Here is a 27,573-nt window from a genome sequence, read left to right as displayed (position 1 = left end):
ATGTACCAGTAGCTATCCTCAGTTGCGTACTCCGCAGCCTTTCGTATCTGACACGAAACAGGTATCCAGTAGGTCATGGCATGTGAGTCACAGCTGATGCTCTGAAAAGGCCGTATGAACGTTTTTTTCCAGATAATTGCGTTTGACAGAATTGCAATCTAAGTGAAATTCTGTAATTCTTTAAAGTTCTCGCAAGCGCCAGACGTCAAATGAAATGCAAGGCCGTCTGTAGTGCACGTCCCTGTGTTGTTTTGAGGCTGCTGACATTTGTCCATCGATCCACAAGAGAACACGGTCTGTAAATGTAAAATGCAGGCGGTGGGTACATGTTGTACATCGTAAATGCGGTCACACGGATACGCAGAACACTGAAGTATTTGGAACAGTATTTGCAATACGATTTATTTTCCACCAGAACAATTTTGGATTTAAAGAGTGAACATAGTAAGGATTCTAGGTACAGACAGCACTAAGTCTTACACGTATATTATTATATATCATAGAAATTATGTCGCTCATTTCATCGATTAATATTATATATATGATATGTCAATTGCACTGATACACAATATATCTTTTTTATGTCGTACATGTAAATTACACCACAAACATATTTTACTTTAAACAACAACAATATAACAATTAGATTTCTTCATATCATTAAAATTTAGGTTACATTTACGTTCACATGGTAAAGTGTGTACATTTTAAAACTGTAGACATGTGCCCAGACTTTTCACGTCACTGAAAACTACTTACGAAGCTATATGGCTTGTGAAACTCTCCACCACCCCAAACCCGCCCCACCCTAGAAAAAGGCCCAACCGCTGTCACACCCCCGATGAAGCCGCTATTATTCATCCCATTGTCACTTAATATATTAGGTGTGTATGTATATATGTATATAGGAATATATACATATGTATACGTTAATACATATATATGTATATATTACCAGAGTATTTTAATTGCTACCGAACATCAATAAATAGTTTGAAAAAATGTGTGCTTCTTGTTGCTCCGTACCTCTTTTCAAATATATTGCAACGAAGTCAGGAATGTTTCACATTAATGTAACTTCAGCATGGCGAGTCACTTTAATGCCTGTGTGAGGACGTCATAATCAGTACTGTGAGGGCAAACACCAGTGCACTTCTGGCCTCTGCGAAAGCGTTACCTGCAACAAACGAAGGGATAATTACAGCAAAATTATAAATAAAGGGTTAATTACAACAAAATAGTAAAGCTTGTTCAAAGGAACCATGGTAGAATCAGCTATTAACGTTTGGAACGCATGAAGGTAATACACGTAAGTTATGCCACTCACTTTTCATAAAGTCATTCATTAGCGACGTGACGTTACTGTGCAGTGCAGAAACGTGAGACTTATGTTAAGTGGATCATCCTGCCCCGAAGTAAGAAAATGGTTTCATCACAGACATGTATGGCAAATCTGTCTTTCTGTCATGAAGACGTATGTGAGTATATTCAGTAACTGTTTAAAATAATTTGACACAGATATTATTCTCTACATAGCAAACTAATTCTTGTCTACCAGTTTCCAGAAATGCTCTTGTGGAGTACCAGATGATTTTAAATCATCATATAAATCGTCGCCTATTCATCCACTACATACAATTTATAAAACACAGCTACTATTCATTGCACCAGAAAGAAATTCATAGGATTATCTTCCTATAAAGTTTTTGTCTCCCTCTATGTAGTTTCTTCACTTCTTAACCGCTGGAAATTCCTGGTGTAGCAGTTACTGAAAAACCTGATTTGTCGAAAGAACTTTGTATGCAATCTGATTGGTTTACGATGGATCTCGAAACCAGGTAACTTTCTGACGATGGGCCCATCAATCAACGAATTATGTAAATGGTGGTTATAATTAAACTCTCGCTAACTGAGCCAGTGTAATCGGAAATCTATTTACCGCATGGGTACCCAACTTTAGAGGACTGATGGTCAGACTGTACGCTGCTCGACTTGCGCTGTTTGGAGTGTTAGTGTCATTACTTACTTGAGACACCGGTACTGGCACGGTGAAGAAGGGTTCAAACATGAGCATCAGTGTGCACTATAGTTGCAGACAGTCAACAAGGCGGTGGACAAGGTTAGTAGGCCTTTACTGCTAAAACTGTTTTATCAAAACAACAGCAACAGTGGTGCTGCATTTCACGAGTATCGCCGCTTTACTGAAAAACGGAGAGGTCCTTTTTCCGCAACAGGTTTGAAGAACGTGATTCGAATTTCGGATGAATTGGTGATTTGGAAATTGCTCCTAAGAGAAACCGACAGACGACAACACCACTAACTGCTGAAGAAGTTACTGCTGCCATAGCTGAGAATACTGTACGCAATGTACGACCTTGAAGTAATGCACGAGCTGTGTCCCGACAGCGAATGATATCGTCCAACATATATGAAATGTTTCGGGTGTTAGCGGAGCAATCTCTAGTGCTGTTCCAAACTTTCGGAGATGCAGACAGTCGACACACTGAGCAACGTTTGTAAAATTGAGCGTAAACATGATACGCAATCAACAAATGTTACCACCTCAAGTGGAAATTGAAATATGTTTCTTTAAATTGTTTATTCGTTACTTTCTTACATGTCCTTACAAATGTTTCCACAAATCTACAGATAGCGATAGTATCGCGTACACAAAGTATAAAAGGGCTGTGCATTGGCGTAACTGTCATTAGTACAGAAGTGATGCATGTGAAAAGGTTTCCGACGTCATTATGGCCTTATGACGGGAGTGAATACATTTTGAAGGCGAAATGACAGTTGCAGACAGAATCATGGGACATTTCATTTCGGATATCGTTAGGTAATTTAAAATTCCGCGATCCACAGTGTGTGTCGAGAATACCAAATTTTAGACGTTGCCCCTCACACGGACAACGTAGTTGCTACGGTCTTCACCTAAGGACCGAGCGACGTTGCGTTTAGTTGTCAGTGTTAACAAACAAGCAACACTGTGTGAAATAATCGCAGAATTGAATGTGTGAGCTATGACGAACGTATCCGCAACGACAGTGTGGCGAAATTTGGCTTTAATGGGATATGGCAGCAGACAACTGACGCGAGTGCCTGTGGTAACAGCTCGACATTGCCTGCAGCTCCTCTCTTGGGTTAGAGGTTATATCAGTTGGGCCATAGACGACTGGAAAACTGTGACCTGGTCACATGAGTACCGATTTCAGTTGGTAAGATCTGATGGTAGGGTTCGAGTGTGGCGCAGACCCCATGACGCCATGGACCCAGGTTTGGCACTGTGCAAGCTGGTAGTGGCTTCATAATAGTGTTGACCGTGTTTACATAGAATGGACTGTGTCCTCTGGTCCATCTGAACACAAAATTGACTGGAAATTGCTATGTTCAGCTGCTTGAAGGCCGCTTTCAGCTATCCATTGACTTCATGTTCCCAAACAGCGGTGTAATTGTCGTGGATGGCAATGCACCATATCATCGAGTCATAGCTGTTCGCAACTGGTGTGAAGAACATTCTGGACAGTTCGAGCTAATGGTTGGGCACCCAGATCACCCGACTTGAATTCTATCGCAAATTTGTAGTACATATTCGAGAAGTCAGTTTGTGCACAAAATCGTGCACCGGCAACACTTTCACAATTACTAATGGCTACAGAGGCAGTGTAGCTCAGTGTTTCTTCAGAAACTTCCACAGACTTGTTGAATCCATGCCACGTCGAGCTGCTGCACTACACTTGGCTAAAGGCGTTCAGACATGATTTTAGGATTTATCCCATTACTTTTGTCACTTCAGCTTATAGCCACCCTGGATACTGATTGTGCTAAGAATTGGTATGTGTTTAGATATCAGTTGTTTTCTGGATCTCTTCTAAAAACATTCTGCTAGGCATCTGGCGGTATCGGGGCTTATTCTTTTATACAGACCAGAATTTATCTTGGTTTCCACCTTGTTACTGTTGTGGTCTTCAGTCCGAAGACTAGTTTGATGCATCTTACCATGCTACACTAAACTGTGCAAGCTTCTTCTCCCAATAACATCTGCAATTTACGTCGTTCTGAATATGACAGCTGTATTCATCTTTTTGTCTCCTTTACGCTTTCTACCCTCACACTTCCATCTAGTATTAAATTGATTATTCCTTGATGTTTCAGATTGTGTCCTATCATCCTATCAACAAATACCTTCTTCTACTCAGGCAGCGGCACAAATGTTTTTCCTCCCCAATTATATTTGGTACCTTCTCATTAGTTACGTATATTCCCATCAAATCTTCAACATATTTCGGCAGCGTCGCATTTCAAAAGCTTTATTCTCTCCCTGTGTAAACTGTTTATCAACCACGTTCCACTTCTATATATGGCTATATTCCATACAGATACTGTCAGAAAACACTTCCTAACAATTAAATCTTTATTCGCCGTTAAAAAATCTCTCTTCTTCAGAAGCGATTTTTTGCCATTGTCAGTATACAGTTTATTGCAACCACGACCGAATTCTCTCTATATTTATGTCCTCCGTACTTAGACCATAATCAGATATTTTTCTGTGCAAATAACAAGACTCATTGGTACTTTAAGGTCTCGTTTCCTAATCTAATTCCTTCAGCGTAACCTGATTTAATCCGACTACATTACGTTACCCTTCATTTGCTCCTGTTGGCTGAAATGGCTCTGAGCACTATGTGACAACTTCTGAGGTCATCAGTCGCCTAGAACTTAGAACTAATTAAACCTAACTAACCTAAGGACGTCACACACAACCATTCCCGAGGCAGGATTCGAAACTGCGACCATAGCAGTCGCTCGGTTCCAGACTGTAGCGCCTAGAACCGCACGGCCACTGCGACCGGTTTGCTCCTGTTGATTTTCGTTTTATATCCTCATTTCAAGACACTGTCCATTCCATTGAACTGCTTTTCTTAGTCCTCCAGTGTCTCTGACTGATATACAATGATTTTATTTCTTGTCCGTGAACTTTAATTCATACTCAATATATTTCTTTGGTTTCCTTTACAACTTGCGCAATATATATCTTGAATAACATCTTCTCAACCACTGCTCCCCTTTCATGCCGCACAACTCTTACAACTGCCGTCTCGTTTCTGTGCAAGCTGTAAATAGCCTATCACTACTCGCATTTTACAGAATTTCACAGAGAGTATTTCAGTCAACACTGTCAAAAGCTTTCTCTAACAAATGCTATAAACTTAGGTTTGCCTTTCCTTAAACTATCTTCTAAGATAAGTCGTAGGGTCAGTATTCCCTCGCGTGTTCACCGAGCGAGGTGGCGCAGTGGCTAGCTAGCACACTGGACTCGCATTCGGGAGGACGACGGTTCAATCTCGCGTCCGGCGATCCTGATTTAGGTTTACAGTGATTTCCCTAAATCGCCCCAGGAAAATGCAGGGATTGTTCCCTGGTTCCCTCGAAACGGCACGGCCGACTTCCTTCTCTGTCCTTCCCTAATCCGATGAGACCGATGACCTCGCTGTCTGGTCTCCTTCCCCAAGCAACCCAACTCACCCCTCGCGCCCTCGCGTGTTCCTAGATTTCTCAGGAATCAAACTGATCTTCCCCGAAGTCGGCTTATGATAGTTTTCCATACTTATGTACAGAGTTCGTGTTAGTATTTTGCACCCATGACTGGTTAAGCTGGTAATTCGGTAATATTCACACCTGGCAGCACCTGCTTTCTTTGTAATTATAATTACTACATTCTTCATGAAGTCTGAGGGTATGTAGCCTGTTTCATACATCTTGCACACCAGATGGAAGAGTTTTGTCGTGGCTGGCTCTCCCAAAGTCTTCAGTAGCTATGACGGAATTTTATCTAGCCCCGAAGCCTTGTTTATACTTAGGTCTTTCAGTGCTCTCTCAAATACTTCTCGTAATATCATTTCTCCCGTCTCATCTTCACCTGTGCCCTCTTGCATTTCTGTAGTATTGCCTTTAAGTTCATCTCCACTGTGTATAGTCCGCAGCTCGTGATCTAATGGCTAGCGTTGCTGCTTCGGTTTCACAGGGTCCCGGGTTCGATTTCCGGCCGGGTTGGAGATTTTCTCTGCCCGGGGACTGGGTGTTTGCGTTGTCCTCATCATTTAATCATCATTGTCATCATTCGTGACGGTGGCTAGATTTGACTTTGAAAAACAATGGACTCTGTAAAAATCGGAACGTTGTACGGACGCGGATGACCGCACAATTGAGCGCCACACTAACCAAACATCATCATCATCATCATCATCATCATCATCCATTGTATAGGCCCCTATATACTCTTTCCAACTTTCAGCTTTCCCTTCCTTGCTTAGGACTGGTTTTGCAATTGAGCTCTTTATTTTCATATTGCTGGTTTTCTTTCCTCCTAAGGCCTCTTTAGTTTTCCTGCAGGCGGTATCTACCTTTCACCTAGTTAAATATGCCTCTAAAGCCTTACAACTGTCCTCTAGCCATTCCTGCTTACCCATTCTTCACATACTATCAGCCTCATTTTTGACGTTTGCATTGAGTTTCGACTTCTTAATTTGCTGCATTAGTACATTTTCTCCTTTCATCAGTTAAATTTCATATATCCTATGTTATCAATGGATTTCTATTATTCCTTGCCTATTTACCTATTTGATCCTTTGCCGCCTTCACTCCTTCATCTGTCAAGGCTACCCATTTATCTTCTGCTGTACTCCTGGCTCCTGTTCTAGTCAATCCTTCCCTAATAACCCAGCTGACGTTATCGAAAAGCTCTGGTCCTCCCATTTTATACATGTCCCTTTGCTTAGTTCCCTAATTTTTTGGAATTCATTTGTTTTTATCTACTGTTCATAACGATAGTTTCATGTATCAGCTAAGTTTGCATTTTATTGTGTTTTATCGTACCATTACGAAGGAATCCAATAAACATAAAATCAGTATTATGTTCACGACCTATGTTAGAGAGAATAGGAGTAGATGATTGTTCATTCTCCCTCCTCTGTGTGTTCGCCACCTCTATTTTGGGCCTGGTCATTCGACTATTACGATGCACGTTTTTCCATTCCAATTTGAGGACAAAATAATAACAGTTCGTTGTCCCACACTCTTTACTGCATTTCGTTGCACAGCATTTCTTGTCTCATTTAGTACGACGCTCTTCCGGTTCTCTGAAACGTGCTTACCACTAGTCAGTAGGGTACTTGGAAATTCTGTTCATTAGGCGACATATGCCGTTACAGACGAGCATCGTACGTTCTCGGTCAGCTCCGAGCCCCGCATACGCTCTTCGCCACGGAAACAGCGCGCTCGTAAAGCCGTATTGTGGCGATACGCCTGTAATTGGCAGCTACTAACGCTCGGAGCAGTAACTGTAGCGGTCATTAGGTGCGTGTCTGTCCGTAACGATTCTGGAGACATTTAGTGCTCGTTTATCGCGTGGTTATCTGGACTCGCCAAATCACACCGACCAACCTCGCAACGCTTGACGACTCACTGACCATCGACGTGCTAGCCTTAGCCGGAGCTTACTGACCACGACGCTGTACATCTGCACGAGTTGAACTGTAAGCATATCAAAGGAAAAAGCAGAACCTAGAAGAATATCCACCAGTGTACGTAGAGACACAATCCATGACTTGCTGCATCTGATATCGAAAACTGACGGTACTCGTCATCAGGTAAGTTCCACTAATATGTTTAGTATGCTTCTATCAGACAGCGCATGTTAAAATCTGTTTCGTGATGTGAATCTTATCTAATCAAGTGTTTGCTGCAGCGCATCGAACTGAATCTCTAGATTAGCATCAGTAGTAAATACAATCCTAAATTAAGGGCTGTGAGTAGGGAACCCCCGAAATGAAACGGATAGTAAACATAGTAAACATTTCTTACAAGACATCAACTGATACCCGGGCTATGAGACTCCCCTCTGAGTAACGTCTATATCTAACGTGATTATCTATAAAGATTAACTAACGGTTAAGTATTACCAAAACTCATTTTAGGCCTGTCAAACTAGATAAAGTTTTTGTAGAGTAATCATGGTAGTTTTTTAATCTGGAGAGGTATTGCAGGAATTTTCGTTAGAAGGGTGGGCGTACTTAACTGACTGACAATCATTTGGATGGCTACCGCTTAAAATAGTTTCATGCAAATGGTTAGAATCATAATGTGGAAAAGGGTAGCTTCTGAGACTCCTACAGCGCAGAAGGCGAAGTAATGTTACGATTAACACTTGCTTACATTTCTAAGTCTTCTTCATCATGTTTTATAACCCATAAGAGCTATCCCACAGTGGCTTTTATCCTCAAGAACTTTTTGAGTTAAGTTTTATTTCTGCTAAGTCACTATACATAGTTAATCTTCCACATATCTTTTAGACGTCATTATTTTTTCATCACATTCATTTGATCGTTAAAAAGCTTTTTCCCTCATTTTCAACATTCGTGTTTTTCGGCAAGTATCCTATAATGTTGTCTTTCTTGATTTCAAGCTGGAACGTTTTGTTGTTTGCTTATGTCATTGTGCCGCATAAATTTGTTTACTGGGTACAAACTCTGGAGATGATCCCTGAGAAAAAGATAAGAAACATTCTCAGAACATATTTTCGGAAATTCGTGGTTTTGATGTTAGAGGTCATTTATTCGACATTTGTTATTATAGCGTTTACACTCTTTGTTGGAAGAAAGTGCTACGCAATTTCAAATACTATTAAGTCTCAAATGCATTCATAGTGTTTGTCCATTTAATGCCAGCAAATTATTATCTGTGACCATGTTGCCCTGAACGCTCTTCCCGTTTTCTGATGAACGTTACGGATTTTTTAAATCTTTAACTTTCGGTATAGTTACCTTCATGTTACTACCACACTTCAAAATGCTATATATGTATATGGTTTTCTAAATCATTTTGCAACAGTGGCGATCTGTATTATGAATATAGAACAGTACCCAAAAAAGCGAATGCGGTCTGGAAGGACTAATTTTAATTTTTTACGGTGTATATACTTCGCTGATAATTTGTAACAAGATAATTCTTCAACAAAATAAATAAGTTGCATGGATAATGCTCTGACTGCCCCTCCTGAAAAGTTCGTACATAGTAACCCCCCGTCTGAATAAACCACTGAGTCTTTTACATTCCTTCCTAAATGCACCGAGGGTCTACCACGAATGTGTGTAACTGTCAGCTCCTGGGGAATGGATATAGAGCGCGGGGTTTGGAACCAGTGATGAGAAACCAATGAAAAAATCAGGAAAATAATTTTAATGCAACAACAAGAGCTGCTTACTAGCTACCAGTTTGATACTCGTCAAGCAAATTACACAGTCTCTCACATTAATGTGACTACCACCTGTATTCGAAATGAACATGCAATAACAACTCACAGATGGCAGATGGAAGCATTAGCAATGGAGGGTATATAATGCTTGTTCGGGAAGACGTGGTCAACAGTTCAGTCGTTGAGGTAATACGGAAACGGAGCGATTTATCTGATGTCCAAAAGGCCATGATCATTGGCTTTCGGGCAAACGGGCGAAGGATTTTCGAAACGACTAAGTTTGTAAACCCTTCGGGTGCCGCCTTGGTCACTGATGAGCCAAAACAACATAACCACCTGCTTAACACCTTGTTTGTCCGTATTTGGAACGAGATACATCACTGGTTCTGCGTAACAAGGATATGTCAACACACAGGTCACAAAATTCCCGTAAATAACGAACCGCTGATTTCTGTACGCGCTGATGGTTCCCGATAGAGGCCGAGATGGGATACATAAGATGTACTTCAGGCGAATTTGGTCGCAGAGACTTCAAAGTGAGTTCACTATCAAACCTCTATGGCAGGGTTCTGGCTCCAAGACACGGACAGTTATACCGTTAAAAAATTACATTGCCGTCGGGGAAGAGATCAAGTATGAAGGGATGCAAGTGGTTCGCAGCTGTCATCGTGTCTTCGATTACTATCACAGGTCCTATGCAATCGCAGGAGAATGTCTCCCATACCATAATACTGTGCCCACCAGCCTGCGTCCGTTGCGCATTGCACGTTTTGAACCCGCTCGATGACGGCGTTTGTGGAGACGAACATCGACCTCGGTGATCGGTGGATATTCAAAACATTGTTCGTCCCGCTTAGAGACATAGAGACATCAGGAAGACGTGTGTGACACTTTCGAGCCATCTGCATTAGTATTTTACGTGGATGATTTTTCCTCTGAGATAGGGCTGATCCTCGATAAACGTCGTATCGGCCTCCTGTGGCTACTGGTGCCGTAATTGATTCTGTGAAGGATGACTTGTTGCCTCGAAAATGCCGGGGGGGGGGGGGGGGGGAGGGGAGAGGGAGTACCAGAGTCCTTGTGGGAGCTGTGGATATTCACATATTGACAGTACTACATCTCGAACTCTCCATGAGAGATGCGTTGAAAACTGAAAGTGTATCCGCTTGCTGCAAGCAGAAAAGTCAGTAATGATCCAAACCTACCTACACATGAGACTTATTATGAACCAGAAAGAGGCAAAAATTTGAGATTCAGTGGTGAAGAAAGCCGTGGGAATTCGATTAGCATTGCATGTAACAAATAGCAATAGATGTTTCCATGTGGAAACGTTAAGGAATCCGGTCCCTGACATAATTAAATTGCAGAGAGGTCGTCAGCGAAGATATTTCGCGAAAGGATGAGCAATTTCTTCACCTGCCTCCGGGTGGTGCTCATCTGCAAGGTATACCGACCAGCATCTATTGTCACGGCCTCGTTTGCGCAGTTCTACCTCATTGGAGCATAAACGACCGCCCACGACACATCAGGCTCTTGGTTCACTCGAGACTTGAAGATGTGTGGCCGAAGCATTACTGTAAGCGTTGGACGGCTACATGCCCGAAATTGAATGTTTTATTCATTACGCTGAGATAAACTGCAAATACAGTATTCTTTTTGTTATTCCTCTTACATTTGCAGTGGCCATTCACAAACACCGGCAGCCATCTTTTCCGAACCAGTAAATATTTCTACAGATTCATAACGACTGAATCGAACGTTTGGGAAAACTCGAAAAATAGGAAGTGAGTAACTGTCCGCATTGACACTCCAGCATGAGACGAAACAAGGTGGCCTGCTATGCGCTTCCTGCTGGCCAGTGGTTCCCTTATTTCAGACAGGCATCTAGCATTCCCAGCAATACGATTGATTTTCTGTATTTACAGATGCAGTATTATATGCAAATCATGTCCACGTTTAAATAGAGAATACTCGTAAGAACTGCCTCCAAAATTGTGAAACAACAGAAGAATTGATGTAGAAGATATTTAAAATTTTAGAAAATGAGACGACGTTCATAACACACCAAAATGAGAAATGTCTTTCAAATCTAAAGAACTATAAGAGGACATTACAAAATGTTTCAATTTATCTGGTTGTAGAATTGTATGTGAAGGCACAAAAAAGATACAAAATTTTATAAAAATTGGCACCACTTCTAAGTTCACTACTTACTGTGATTGAGATAGCAACACGTTTTTAAGTTCTATTGAAAATTATGCGCTTTCAACCGGTATTATAGCAGGTAGTATAATGCAGAAAATTTGCTCTTGCTCAGGAATGTCAGAGATGGCCACCTGTAAATAACGAAGTATGGTTCATCATATTATACCGTTGGCGTTATCAAACACTGGCTGTTTACGGGTCTTACCATTGGGTTCTCGTATTAACTGTGGGCCGCAGAATGGAAGCAGTCCAATGGAGTTTAAATATAAAATGACGCGGTTCAATGTCGTAGAAAATTTCTAGGAAGTAATTTGGTCGATCATGACGCGGCCTCGATGACTTACGCGCTAGGCTCTGGTATTTGTTTATTTTACCGTTTCTGAAGACGTCACCATTACATCAAGAATATAAGCAGGGACCCATTCCATGATTTGTGATTGTGTCGCTGACGGTTCCAGGGAACCAACAAGATTAATAACCAGACAGGAAACATGTCTCTGTTTACTGTTATCCAGGCCCATGTTTAAGATTTTCTCCGATCGAGACGTATGTTTAAGATTTTCTCCGATCAAGACGTAGACTGGTCATACGAATATTGAAAATGGCGTCACGATGAACTACAGGTCCATTTTTCCGGTATATTCTTGTTTAGATTCGATTACTAGGATGGCCGCTTATATGATAGACTGTGTGCTGGAGAGATTAGATTATGAGCCGCAACATACCACAAACACTGGGAATGACACATCATCGCAGATTATCGTAAAACCCAGTCGACACAAACTGCATTTCTCTCAAAGGCTTCCGTTACTCTAGGGAGTTTCTAGAAGGTAGCATCCTGATTGTCTTTCGACACCTTCTAGACTCGGTATTTCGTAAAGAAGTCTTCAAGCCGCCAGGAATTTCATCATCTTCACTGACTTGATCTGTGTGCAACGTGATCATTCTCAATATACTTCAGTTTCAAGATCGTGGAAACAGTCTTTAATATTTTCAATTCTTTTGCCTGAAACTATAGTTCCTAGAGAAGTCCCTCGACACAATTTTCTTTCTTTAAACATAACAACAGCTGACAGACCATCAAACGCCGCAAATTAATTCCTAAGAAGGAAGGTTGTCAGATAACTCTCGTGCGTTGCGTAACATGAACAGCAGCATCAATTTTATTCTTTCTTAACTACTGCATGAAGCACGAATCCATGGAGTCATTTTTCATGTTTTCTGTAGTTCCTCAGAGCCGTTTGTATTCTTGGACATATGGTCCGTCTATGCAACAAAATGGAAGTCTGTTTGTTACGTGCTATACGCGTTTCTCTTCTTCTTTATGAAGCATTTCTCAATGTCCAGTAATACGCGTTTCTTTGGCGTGTGTTGCAATTTCGTTGCATCATGATTCCTAATTAGTCACTATATTAAAATTTGTAGATAATTTCTTATTTGTAGAATAACCAACTAAAATTGAGAACTCGTAACATAACAGGAAAACTTTCACATACAATAATCCCTTACAATAAACAAGAAAGTAATGAGTAACATAATCAATATAAGTAACATCTTAATGTTCATGCTACGCACTTAAAAAAATTAAAAAACGGAGATATAGAGCATAATCAGATGAATCAGTAACTATATGTCCTACGAAAAAAAAGATCTCCCTTCCTCTCCCCTCCTCCCTGATTAGGACCCGTAACACACACACACACACACACACACACACACACACACACACACACATACCTATAGTAAATAAACGAATGTCAGACTACATAAAAACACCACAATGAAAACAAAAGACCAAAGAAAACTGCGCAACGAGATTTGGTAGCACTGTATACGGTAAACGCCCACACAACCAACACACATTGAAAGTGAAGAAATCTACTGAAGTATACTTGAAAACGACGAAAATCGGGCATCGTGGTGTACTCAGGCCAACGAGGTACCAATTCACGGCTACCCATATGGTATAATATTACAAAATCCTTAGTAGAACCAAATACAAATTTAACCTTATGAAAGTCGAGCTCAAAATATTTTTTCTTTCTTAAAAATATGAGAATAACTAAAAACTGCATTATAGTAACCTATATGGTATCATTATATGAGCCAGTTATTATATAAATAAAACAGACATGTGTTGCAGGCCAATGAAGGTACTTCATTTAAAAGGAAAGGAAACACGTATGGCACAAAACCAACAGTCTTTCATGTTGTTGGACAAACGAACCTCGTCTCCCAAAACTAATTCATACGTTTGACAGCGCCAATAAAAAATGAGCTAGTAATCATTTTTGTTAGAGCAGCCTTTTGCCATTTAGAAGTTTTGAAGTTTTATAACTGTTGAGTGGGGAACAAAAATCAGACTGGAGTGAATAGGTACGATGTATAAGATTAAAACGTGACAGCACATATACGAACTGCATCTTATCCAGAGACCAGATTGAAAGACTGCTAACTACAGTATATCGTTAGACATAAATTTTGAGTCAGTACCGACTTGAGGAATCTTGGGCGGTCTGGTGCGACAGAATCAATTTACTAACTTTTTGGTTACGAAATAAGCTGAAGTGTATCACATTACATTTACGTCGATGCTACAACACTCCGGGAAACGAGGGCAAACGAATCCAGGAAAGAGCTGACGAGGTGCGGTGAGGGGAGGAACGAGACACTAACTCAGTCAAGGAAACTGTATTACGTTGACAGATGACGGGCGAAATGTGAATTGAGAAGGTCTCTCGCTTGGTGAAAGACGTAGAAAATCTCGTATTACTGAATGCAGAAGTATCTGGCAATGGAGGAAGTACAGAGCCTAAAGGGGAAACAAAATATAATCACTCAAAAACGTTATCCAACAACAGATAATGTTTACTAGCAATTAACAGCGCTATCTTTATACTCTTATTTCTCCAACGAAAATTAGGTCTCCAGAAACTCTCTTACATGCATTTCAACGAAAACAAAGAAACTACAAATTTTTCAGTTATATTAAATGTATTTGTTGTAGTAATAATAACAATGTTATTACAACCATCGTGCAAAAATACATGTTGAGAGAAAGGAAAAAGGAAATGGAATAAATCCAGTGAAGAAAAAATTGGAATGACGAAGAAGCAAAGAAGAAGAAATGGTGGTAGAACGCGACTACGTGATTCCTTTTTTTCTGAGAACAATGTGGCATTTAGTTTAAAAGCTAGTTTTGTTTCTGTATTTGGTCAGCTTATTGTGAACAATAGTTCTCATAAATCTATGTACACCTGGAACATACTGATCGGGTTGTGATGTACAAATGGCAACTTCCGTTTTTCTAGATCATTGAATCTATTTTGTTGACGAATATTAATGAAACGTGCCTATGGAGTGCCTTCGAAAATGCATGATGTCTCAATGAAATAGTTTATTTTCTGGCATCTCAAATGTATACGAATAACATTAGTTCGTGAATAAGCTAAACCTACAAATTTTCGGTCCCACACTTGCCTCCATCGCCAAATGTCGATTCGTTGATGCCGCAGGGGAAAATTCAGTAGGCCTCCGATTCAGAATCCTGTACAGCCACTTGCTTTAAAATATGACTGAATTACAAATGAAATAGGTAACCTGTGAGTACAGTACTTAAAGATAGGCTTCTGGAGACAGTCAAATAGATTAAATAGTTAGGAAAAGGTTATGAAAGGATGTCATGTTGGACGAACGTTTTGTCGTTCGTGTTGTCTTCGCTCCGAAGAATTGTTTAATACAGTTCTCCACGCTGGTCTATACTGTGCAGTGCTCTTCGTCCCCACATTTCAAACGCAACCTACTTCTATTTTAATATGGTTTGTATAATCAAGAGTGATGCCTTGGAACCCCTCTACAACTTTTACCCCCTATGGTTCTCATTATTACCAAATTGAAGAGTAATTGATTTTTCAAAATTTGCCCTATCAACTGATACGTTCTTTTAATCATATTGCACCATAGATTTCTTTTACCCCCAGTTTCAATCAGTATTTCCTCATTACTTACCCGAACTATCCATCCAATCATCAGGATTCTGCAGTAGCACCACACTTTAGAAGTTTATTTTTTCTTCTTTCCTGAGCTTTTAATCGTCTACGTTCCCCTTCCACTTCACACATACGTTCATAAACAACTTCGTAACCATTTCCAGCTCAATGGGTCCGTCTGGACCCATTACAGTTTTAAGGTATTTCTGCAGTACCGACGAACGCCCATTAGTTCCACATGGCTTTGTTACATTCTGGTGTGTGTAAATTTGTCACTAGATGGCAGCACCAACAGGATTGTGTGAACTGGTTCCGTATGGACCTATTAGAAAAATACTGTCATAATTGAAATCGTGTTTAATGGGTTGCTAAGAGATTTTACCAGTCCAATATAATGTTTTAATATTTTTTGAATGCAACGTAAAGTTTGGTTTTGAAAAGGTTCACACCTAAATTTGTAGTGATGTGAAAAAATGAATCTTTTGCGCAAACGCTTTATGTGCCACTGACAGTCTGTGTTTTATGTCCTGTCTACTTCAGGATTCGTCATTTATTTTACTTCCCGAGTAACTTCACTCGTCTACTAGCTCTAGCATCATATCAGTATACTTCCTCTTTCATTCACATAACAATGTCTTCAAGACTGATCATTTTTATAGCCCATCAATACATTCTTTCCACATTTCAATCTTCTGTTCTTTGAGTTGTACTGGCATGCCATCTGAGATGCTGATATTCAGATACTGCTTTAATTTCCTTACGTGTTATCCAGAGTTTTCCACCGTCGACGTCTCTGGTGCTCATATTTAACGAATTGTGCAAATGACGGTTAATAATGAAATCAACATAATGCCTTTCTCACTTTTTTGACCGTTTCTGTCCACAGACCTTTCCTAATCCGTTACCTATGGATATATATCTAGACGTGTCTTGGATACACAGCTCTAAATTTGCAACTGGTGGCCCAAACTGGAACTATTTTTCTTCAGCGTAATTCGGTTCCGCATCAACACATTAGAATATCTACCACGTTTCGTTGCCATACGATAATTACAGCCCACACAGTATCTCTGTGAATAGCAGCACCTTAATTATAACAACCCAGTACTAAATAAGATAGGCCCATAAGCAGTGTCTTCAATGACGTGTGATATGTTTGGTGAACAGGACCCGGTTACAACATAAAGAGTCATATGGCGTGCCCCAAGGATGCGTTTCAGGTACTGTCTCTGGCTGAGCCAGATGCAGCTGCCTGTCCTGTTTCAGAGGATGATTCTCAGCCTTCAAGGTCCGGGCAGTCGCAGAGGGTGGGCTTATTGGCAGTTGGGAGCTCCCATGTTAGGCGCGTAATGGGGCCCATTAGGGATATGGCGGCTAAGGATGGGAAGAAATCCAGTGTGCACTCCGTGAGCGTTCCGGGTGGAGTCATTCCTGATGTGGAAAGGGTCCTTCGGGATGCTATGAAGAGCACAGGGTGCAGCCAGCTGCAGGTGGTGGCACATGTCGGCTCTAATGATGTGTGTCGCTTTGGATCTGAGGAAATTCTCTCTGGATTCCAGCTGCTATCTGATTTGGTGAAGGCTACCGGTCTTGCTTACGAGATGAAGGCAGAGTTCACCATCTGCAGCATCGTTGACAGAACCGACTGCGGACCGTTGGTGCACAGCCGGGTGGACGGTCTGAATCAGAGGCTCAGACGGTTTTGCGACCGTGTTGGCTGCAGATTCCTTGACTTGCGCCATTGGGTGGTGGGGTTTCTGGTTCCGCTGAATAGGTCTGGAGTTCACTACACTCAGCTGGCGGCTACACGGGTAGCGTAGGCTGTGTGGCGTGGACTGGGCGGTTTTTTAGGTTAGAAGGCCTCGGGAAAGTACGGGGTGGGCTGCAATCTCAAAGGGTGCATGGCAAATACAGGACGTGCTTGGATCCAGGAACAGTCGGAATTGTAGTTGTAAACTGTTGTAGTTGTGCTGGGAAAGTCCCTGAGCTTCAAGCGCTAATAGAAAGCACAGAATCTGAAATCGTTATAGGTTCAGAAAGCTGGCTAAAGCCTGAAATAAGTACTGCAGAAATTTTTACGAAGTCTCAGACGGTGTTCAGGAAAGACAGATTAGGCAGAATTGGTGGTGGAGTGTTTGTGTCTGTCAGTAGTGGTTTATCTTGTAGTGAAGTCGAAGTAGATACTCCGTGCGAATTGGTATGGGTGGAGGTTATACTTAACAGCCGAACTAAGTTAATAATTGGCTCCTTCTCCCGACCCCCAGACTCCAATGATATTGTTGCTGAACAGTTCAGAGAAAATTTGAGTCTCGTAACAAATAAATACCCCACTCATACGGTTATAGTTGGTGGGGACTTAAACCTTCCCTCGATATGTTCGCAAAAATACTTGATCAAAACGGATGGTAGGCAGAAAACATCTTCCGAGATTGTCCTAAATGCTTTCTCCGAAAACTATTTCGAGCAGTTACTCCACGAACCCACGCGAATTGTAAATGGTTGCGAAAACACACTTGACCTCTTAGCCAGAAACAATCCAGAGCTAATAGAGAGCATCATGACTGATACAGGGATTAGTGATTACAAGGTCGTTGTAGCTAGGCTCACTACCGTTTCTTCCAAATCCACCAGAAACAAACGCAAAATAATTTAATTTAAAAAAGCGGATAAAGTGTGACTAGAAGCCTTCCCAAGAGACAGTCTCCATTCCTTCCGAACTGACTATGCAAATGTAGATGAGATGCGGCTCAAATTCCAAAGATATAGTAGCAACCGCATTTGAGAGATTCATGCCTCATAAATTGGTGAGAGCTGGAACTGATCCCCCATGGTACACAAAACAGGTCCGAACGCTGTTGCAGAGGCAACGGAAAAAGCATGCGAAGTTCAGACGAACGCGAAATCCCGAAGATTGGCAAAAATTTACAGACGCGCGAAATTTGGCACGGACTTCAATGCGAGATGCCTTAAATAGGTTCCACAACGATACATTGTCTCGAAATTTGGTAGAAAATCCGAAGAAATTCTGGTCGTATGTAAAGTACACAACTGGCAAGACGCAGTCAATACCTCCGCTGCGCAGTGCCGACAGTACTCTTACCGACGACTGTGCCGCTAAAGCGGAGTTATTGAACGCTGTTTTCCGAAATTCCTTCACCATGGAAGATGAATGGAATATTCCAGAATTTGAAACACGAACAGCTGCTGGCATGAGTTTCTTAGAAGTAGATACCTTAGTGGTTGCGAAGCAACTCAAATCGCTTGATACGGGCAAGTCTTCGGGTCCAGATTGTATACCGATTAGGTTCCTTTCAGATTAGCTGATACAATAGCTCCCTACTTAGCAATCATATACAACCGCCCGCTGACCGGTAGATCTGTACCTACAGATTGGAAAATTGCGCAGGTCGCACCAGTGTTTAAGAAGGGTAGTAGGAGTAATCCATCGAACTACAGACCTATTTCATTGACGTCGGTTTGCAGTACGGTTTTGGATCATATACTGTATTCAAACATTATGAATCACCTCGAAGGGAACGATCTATTGATACGTAATCAGCATGATTTCAGAAAACATCGTCCTTGTGCAACGCAGCTAGCTCTTTATTCGCACAAAGTAATGGCCGCTATCAACAGGCGATCTCAAGTTGATTCCGTATTTCTAGATTTCCGGAAAGCTTTTGACACCGTTACTCACAAGCGACTTCTAATCAAGCTGCGGGCCTATGGGATATCGTCTCAGTTGTGCGACTGGATTCGTGATTTCCTGTCAGGAAGGTCGCAGTTCGTAGTAATTGACGGGAAATCATCGAGTAAAACTGAAGTGATATCAGGTGTTCACCAGGGAAGCGTCCTGGGACCTCTGCTGTTCCTGATCTGTATAAATGCCCTGGGTGACAATCTGAGCAGATCTCTTAGGTTGTTCGCAGATGATGCTGTAATTTACCGTCTAGTAAGGTCATCCGAAGACCAGTATCAGTTGCAAAGCAATTTAGAAAAGATTGCTGTATGGTGTGGCAGGTGGCAGTTGACGCTAAATAACGAAAAGTGAGAGGTGATCCACATAAGTTCCAAAAGAAATCCGTTGGAATTTGATTACTCGATAAATAGTACAATTCTCAAGGCTGTCAATTCAACTATGTACCTGGGTGTTAAAATTACGAACAATTTCAGTTGGAAAGACCACATAGATATTATTGTGGGGAAGGCGAGCCAAATGTTGCGTTTCATTGGCGGGACATTTAGGTAGGAATGATCATCAAAATAAAATAAGAGAATTCAGAGCTCGAACAGAAAGGTTTAGGTGTTCGCTTTTCCCGCGCTCTGTTCGGGAGTGGAATGGTAGAGAGAAAGTATGATTGTGGTTCGATGAACCCTCTGCCCAGCACTTCAATGTGAATTGCAGAGTAATCATGCAGATGTAGATGTAGATGTAGATGTAGAAGGACGTCTGGTGTTCCTAATATACATAAACAGCTCGTCAGATAGTGTCAACATCACTATTAGATATTTCATTCCCAGTGCTGTTGTCTGCGGGAAAGCTTCGTCGTTAGACAATTGTGACCAAAAGCGGAATAACTTTCAGAAAATTCTCACCTAGTTTAATGAAAGGAAGTTATATATAAAATTGTATAAATGCAAAGCAGCACATGGAATACAGAGGATAAACCCACTAGTATCAGATTACAAGTTAGAGCACGCCGCAACGTTCATACATTGAGGATTTGTGGTAAGAAGGGATATCAGACAGGACGAACAGTAAATCCGTACTAAGGACGGCGAATGTAAGACTTGGATTTGTTGTAAGGGTTCTGGGAAAGTACGGTTTATCTGTAACGGACAATCCCACATAAAACGCTAGTGGTACTAATTCTGTAGTATTGCGATCTATCGTTTGGAATCTTTACGAAGTAGGCACAACAGTACATTCTGAACGAATTTTGAGACGTGCTGTTAGATTGTAACAGTTCGGAGCAGCCCATACGTATGTTTAACAGCGATACTCGGCGTATTTAAATGGGAGTCTGTAATACAGGTTGGAGCAAATAAAACTGGCCCGGAGAAAAGAGTTCAAGATTACAAATAAACACAGCAAATTAAAGGGAATACACTACTAACCTGACTATATACCATGCCGAAAGTAATCACCATTCACCGCTTGGCACCTCTGGTCCCTAGTCAGCAAGTTGCTGAACGCGGAAACTGGACTGATGGAATTGCTGCAGTCTCATCCGAAATGTTCTGCTGCAGTTCTTAAATACTAGATGGTTTTTGCAATACACTTTAGACTTGTGGGCTTCCCACGACCAGACAGACCTCTGCTAGCGATTCCACTCAAACTGACACCACCCACACTAGGCTCTGAGCCGGTGTGAATAACGTGGCGGGCGTACACGTGTTATGCGCGTCACGGGGTGCTGTTATATCCATACATAGTATCTACTAGTCAGAGCCACTTATATTTGCCCTACCCTCTACAAAATTGTCCTTTCTCTCTAATCTCTGTTAGATAAATTTAGGAAACCGGTATTCGAGAAGTGTGGAACAGCTCTGCAGCCACTAAGGTATATCTCTTATAGGAGTCATGGGATTAAGCTAAGATAGATTTGGGCGCGTGCAGAGGCATCACCTACGTGAAAGTAACAAGACAGAAATCTCTGCCATCCGCTGTACAATATTCTGTGGGGTATGAACGTAGATGTAGACGTAGAATTTGCCACGCCTTCCTGTGACCCAAATAAGGAATTACACTAATGGGCGTACTTTCCGTTTTAGTGCTGTATGTTTCTCTGGCTTCTGTAAAAGGGGATAGCTGTTGTTGATGAAGCACAGTTCTTCAGATACAATGAGGTGGAAAAAGTCATGGGATAATGATACGCACATACAAAAATGGCGGCACTATCGCGTACACTATGTGTAAAAGGGCAATGCATTGGCGGAACTGTCATTTGTACTCAGGTGATTCATGTGAAAAGATTTCCGACGTGATTGCGGCTGCACTGTGGGAATTAACACATCTGGACGCGGAATGGTAATTAGGGTCATACGCATGGGACATTCCATTTTGGCCGGCCTCTGTGACCGAGCGGTTCTAGCCGCTTCAGTCCGGAACTGCGCTGTTGCTACGGTCGCAGGTTCGAATCCTGCATCGGGCATGGATGTGTGTGATGTCCTTAGGTTAGCTAGGTTTAAGTAGTTCTAAGTCTTGGGGACTGATGATCTCAGATGTTAAGTCCCATAGTGCTTAGAGCCATTTGAACCACTCCATTTTGAAAATCGTTCAGGAATTCAATATTCCGATATCCACAATGTCAACATCGTGTCAAGAATACCAGGTTTCAGACATTACCTCTCACCACCGACAGCGCAGTGGCAGACGGCCTTAATTTAACGACCGAGAGCAGAGGCGTTGGAGTCGAGTTGTCAGTGCTAACAGACAAGCAACACTGCGTGAAGTAACCGCAGAAATCAATGTGCGAGGTATGACGAACATATTCGTTAGGACAGTGCGACGAAACTCTGGCGTTAATGGGTACGGCAGCAGACGACCGACTGCGCTTTCTAACAGCACGACATCGCCTGCAGCGCGCCTCGTGACCATATCGGTTGAACCATAGATGAAACCGATGAAACCCGATTTCGGTTGGTAAGAGCTGATGGTAAGGTTCGAGTGTGGCACAGATCCCACGATGCCATAGAACCAAATTGTCAACAAGTCACTGTGCAAGCTTGTGGTGGCTCCATATTGATGTGCTCTCTGTTTACATGGAATGGACTGGGACCTCTAATCCAAAAGGACCAATAGTTGACAGGAATGGCTATATTCGCCTACTTAGAGACCATTTGCTGCCATTCATGGACTTCATGTTCTTGAACAACGATGTCATGTCACCGGGCCACTGTTCTTCGCGATTGGTTTGAACAACATTCTGGACAAATCGAGAGAATGATTTGACCACCCAGATCTCCCGACATGAATCCCATGGAACACAATGTTCGTATACAAAATCCTGCACCAGCAACAGTTACGCCATAATGGGCAGTTGTAGAGGCAGCATGGCTCAATATTTCGGCAGGCTTTTTGAGTCCATACCACTTCGAGTTGCGGCATTGTTACGCCTGGCAAAAGGAGATCCGACACGATATTAGAAGGTACCCTAAGACTGTTGTAGAATTTTAGAACATGTTTTTTGCTCGAGTATCATGTCGTTTTTCGAAACCCAGAATCTACTATGTAGGAATCAACATGGATTCCGGAAACAGCGGTAGTGTGAGACCCAACTCGCTTTATTTGTTCATGAGACCCAGGAAATATTAGACACAGGCTCCCAGGTAGATGCTATTTTTCTTGACTTCCGGAAGGCGTTCGATACAGTTCCGCACTGTCGCCTGATAAACAAAGTAAGAGCCTACGGAATATCAGACCAGCTGCGTGGCTGGAATGAAGAGCTTTTAGCAAACAGAGCACAGCATGTCGTTGTCAATGGAGAGACGTCTACATACGTTAAAGTAACCTCTGGCGTGCCACAGGGGAGTGTTATGGGACCATTGCTTTTCACAATATATATAAATGACCTAGTAGATAGTGTCGGAAGTCCCATGCGGCTTTTCGCGGATGATGCTGTAGTATACAGAGAAGTTACAGCATTAGAAAATTGTAGCGAAATGCAGGAAGATCTGCAGCGGATAGGCACTTGGTGCAGGGAGTGGCAACTGTCCCTTAACATAGACAAATGTAATGTATTGCGAATACATAGAAAGAAGGATCCTTTATTGTATGATTATATGATAGCTGAACAAACACTAGTATCAGTTATTTCTGTAAAATATCTGGGAGTATGCGTGCGGAACGATTTGAAGTGGAATGATCATATAAAATCAATTGTTGGTAAGGCGGGTACCAGGTTGAGATTCATTGGGAGAGTCCTTAGAAAATGTAGTCCATCAACAAAGGAGGTGGCTTACAAAACACTCGTTCGACCTATACTTGAGTATTGCTCATCAGTGTGGGATCCGTACCAGATCGGGTTGACGGGGGAGATAGAGAAGATCCAAAGAAGAGCGGCGCGTTTCATCTCAGGGTTATTTGGTAACCGTGATAGCGTTACGGAGATGTTTAACAAACTCAAGTGGCAGACTCTGCAAGAGAGGCGCTCTGCATCGCGGTGTAGCTTACTCGCCAGGTTTCGAGAGGGTGCGTTTCTGGATGAGGTATCGAATATATTGCTTCCCCCTACTTATACCTCCCGAGAAGATCACGAATATAAAAGTAGAGAGATTAGAGGGCGCACGGAGGCTTTCAGACAGTCGTTCTTCCCAGGAACCATACGCGACTGGAACAGGAAAGGGAGGTAATGACAGTGGCACATAAAGTGCCCTCCGCCACACACCGTTGGGTGGCTTGCGGAGTATAAATGTAGATGTAGACTTTTATCACCTCACTGTAGAAAAACCCTTTGAGAGACGTAGTGCGTTCGTAGATAAAAATCTTGAAGAGTACTGCTTTTCCAATGTTAGCAGTCTTTTATGAAAGTTGTAATGCAGTCGACACCATCGATTGCAAGGCCGCAGTCGAATTTTATGTTGAAAGGCAGCAGATGAGAAGGTAAGCTACATACGAAATCTATGACACATGAATTATAAAAGGGGACGAAATTTTCACAAAGTCACACTTTTTATTATGTGTAGAAATCTAACCACCGCGTCAGTGATTTGCGAACACTGTGGATTATACGTGGCATACGGTATACTGCCTCCCTTGATTCCACGACATGCACAGTAATTGTCAATTGCAAATGTTTCAGTAAATACGTAGTTAGTATTACTGCCCAGTAGGTAGCTGACTGTGTTCAAGGTATCGATTGAATTACGGTAACGCCGAGCACGAACAACATCCGTAGTGCGGAAGCGGGTAGAGAGCTATATTCCAGCCCATGAGGATCCAGATTCAATTCCAGGTAGGAGTCTGTAGGTCGGGAGGGTTGGGAGCAGGGGGCGGAATTTCCTTATTCCAGTCCCACTAGGACGCTCTCAGATCAACTCAGCCTGCTATGAAATAGAATGCAGCGATTCTTTCGAGTGGTAGAAAGCCGATCTGGGCGACGGGCTCGCCACCACCTCCTCCTAGTGTCGTGACGAACGAAACGCTGTACTTTACCTGCAATTAGGCCACAAGCTCGTTCGCAGGTTGAGCACCAGTTTCCTATCGCGCACGAACACGACATTTAGAAAAACGACAACGCACCACAAGTACATCTCTCGTTGGGCTGGTAGTGGCACTTCACCCACGACAGTCCATCAGTTTCTGCGAAGCCATTGGAATACATAGAGCGGACACAACTGACTGTCTTATAAAAGGCAAAGTAAGGATCCTTACAGTCAGGTTAATATAAACTATTCTTTTTGTTTTACATTAGGAGTTGTTCACCACTGTCGATATAACCTGTGTTGTGTAAGCTCCTACTTAATATGCAGCATAAATATAATGCACACGTTAAATAAAAAAGAAATGAATGTACACTTCATATAAAATTTTAGAGCCCACGGTGGGAAACTTTGTTTCTATATTCATAGTAATATGGTTCAGAGTGTATTACTACGTTGGCGAAAAGTCTCTGCATTGAGTGTCAATAAGTAACAATAATTCATAATAATTTATGTTTGATATCTTTCTTATCATCAACTTCCCACCCCCTATCCCCTCCTCCACCCCTCTGCTTACCCACTGCAACACTTTTTGTAGCTCCAGATATTTCAATTTGTGAGTAAGCGTTCACGGTGATTGGAAGCAGTCCAATCGCTTTCTGTGGGAAAAAAGAGGAACCGATGATACTGAGTGATAATGTACTCTTGTTGCAAAAATAAATTGACAGGTCAGCTATGCTGCAGATTTTCGGAGCAGATATAAACAGTAACGAAAAAAAGCGAATAATTATAACAGAAAGTGAATTATTATATGTTATAGTTAGTGAGGAAATATGCCAGGGACGATCCGTATCCCCAAACTTACTTTCGAAGACGCTGGAATCACTTGTTTTGGGCAGGTATATAATAACAAAATAAAAATTGTTGTAACCATTTATTCAATTTTTCCACATGAGAAAACTATTCCAGGAGCACAATCGTCTTAAAATGGAAAAATTCATTGTGAGAAGAGGATTATTCTGTTTACTAGCGAAAGTGCAAACCCACCGGGAGAGCATCCCTAGCCTTAAAATGAACTTCCCGAGAGGATCAAAAAACTTTCTATTGCAATTATAATATGAAACATAGAAATCATTGCAATCTTCTACAAAAATGAGCACATTTTATACAAGCTGTCCAGCGTAAGTAATACTGATTTCCAAGGCTCATAAGGAATTAAAAAACACCTTCGAGTGTCCCTCGTATAAATTTACGTGTTCATTTAGGAAAGTTGCGTAAAGGAAAAGAATGTTAGCGTTGAATGTTCCACCGACAATGTGGTCTGCTGTTACTGGGCACAACCTTAGATAATTTAAGGATCGGGAATAAATCAATCCATACTACTTTCTAAAGAATAAACACATCATCTCATTAACTCGTGGAGAATACTCGACTGTCAATTGAATCCCTGTTGCAGGTGCAGTATCTTACACACTGAGTTAAATAAGTCGAAAAAAGTGATTAATTCAATTCGAAATAGTTACAGTGCCCATTTCAACATCTCGAGATACCACAACAGATGCAACCATGTACCATGTCGTTATTAAACTATCAGTTACGTAAGTGATAGGAATACTTCAATTACTGTAGTACCTTTATAGCTATTTTCGTCGGTTGCCTTTACCGTACATGGGGCATAGTTTGTTAGGAGTTAGACTGGCATTAGGTTCAACCGAGATTCGAATTTGCTTTAGTTCACAAAATCTAAGTTTTAACTAATTTCTCTAAATTTTTTAAGTCCTTTATACAGCAAACGAGCGTTTCCTTATCCCCTCCATGAGCCATGCGAGCTTATGCTTCGTCCCTGTTACCTCTGCTACGACAGGACTTTAAAGTCTATTGTTTCGACTCTTTTGCATTTATACCAATATTACAGATGTTTACATGCGTCCATGCAATAATCACACATAATTTTTTAAGAAGGGGAGTGTCGGAGTTTATCAAGGAACAAAAACCGTATTTTAGAACATCCACGACTTACTAATAATAATTTAGATACGACGTTAAACTGATCATTTTAACATACTATGTTCCATCGGCCCATTGGCAAAAAGCAGGCACCATAGCTTCGGTCAAACAATCAGCTGGCGTTCACGGTATTTGATTCCCAGCGTTCTAACCCATCTGCGCGAACTGTTGACTGCTCGGCTCTTTCGAGTGCAGCCATCTGTAAATCGGCTGTCGGATCAGGAAAAGGGGGACTCGATTTTTCGGCGAAAGGCGAGAGAAAATAGACGATCACCCAGACAAGCGATGAGTGCAGTTGTTAAGTCTGTATGGTTCAGCGATGCGGAAAAGCCTTGCTTATGTAATAGGGAAACGACTTGAAATCGCACGCTTCTATAAAATACATTCATCATTGGAGGAACACACTTGATATTATCAGAATATTATTTTACCATTCTCTTTCCAGAGCTGAAAAAGAATTGCAAGTGAGAATGAAAAGAGGAAGTCTGGAAGGGAGAAACAGTGTCCACAACTGAAGAAGGGGCTCCTGTTTTTAACTAGTTACTGGTACAACCAATAGTGATGTGCAAGCCATTTCAACACAAAGAGAGATTATTCAGCATATGATTTCTCTCCTCTCTAACTTACCGTCGTACCGTACAATACCACGATTATATTTTGCGAGAAATAATACATTCTTTAGAAACAGATGGTGCCATTATAATTAATATTTATACTCAGACTTAAGATGCGTAGGTATGGAACTACTAGTATTGTTCTAATTGTATCGTGCCTCCTTCTATCTTTTTCTCTCTTTCTGTCATATCTCCATCCCTTCTTTCCTTCTTCTAACCTCTGTCTCTCTCTCTCTCTTGTGACTGTTTCTATCGTCCCCTGTCAATCTGTGCGAAGAACATGATGTCATTATTTTTCGATGGTGTCATTTAATGTTTCGTCCTCTTTCTGTATACTGAGCTAATTGTCTGGTTATATGAA

General features: G+C 41.6%; 1 protein-coding gene across 1 annotated transcript in view; it reads right to left on the bottom strand.

Moving 5' to 3' along the window:
• Nucleotides 1–374: 374 nt before the first annotated feature.
• LOC126470671 (uncharacterized) overlaps nucleotides 375–27,573 on the bottom strand; it is a 497,178-nt gene continuing 469,979 nt past the window's right edge. Inside the window, exon 6 of the mRNA XM_050098664.1 lies at nucleotides 375–1,177. Within this exon, the coding sequence (XP_049954621.1) occupies nucleotides 1,098–1,177 (80 nt within the window). The 3' untranslated portion in view covers nucleotides 375–1,097. The remainder of the gene's footprint in view (nucleotides 1,178–27,573) is intronic.

This window comes from Schistocerca serialis, chromosome 3 (genome assembly GCF_023864345.2).
Source record: "Schistocerca serialis cubense isolate TAMUIC-IGC-003099 chromosome 3, iqSchSeri2.2, whole genome shotgun sequence".
NCBI classification, from domain to species: domain Eukaryota; kingdom Metazoa; phylum Arthropoda; class Insecta; order Orthoptera; family Acrididae; genus Schistocerca; species Schistocerca serialis.
Note: the sequence above shows the minus strand (reverse complement) of the source record. Positions and strands in the feature narration are given on the sequence as shown.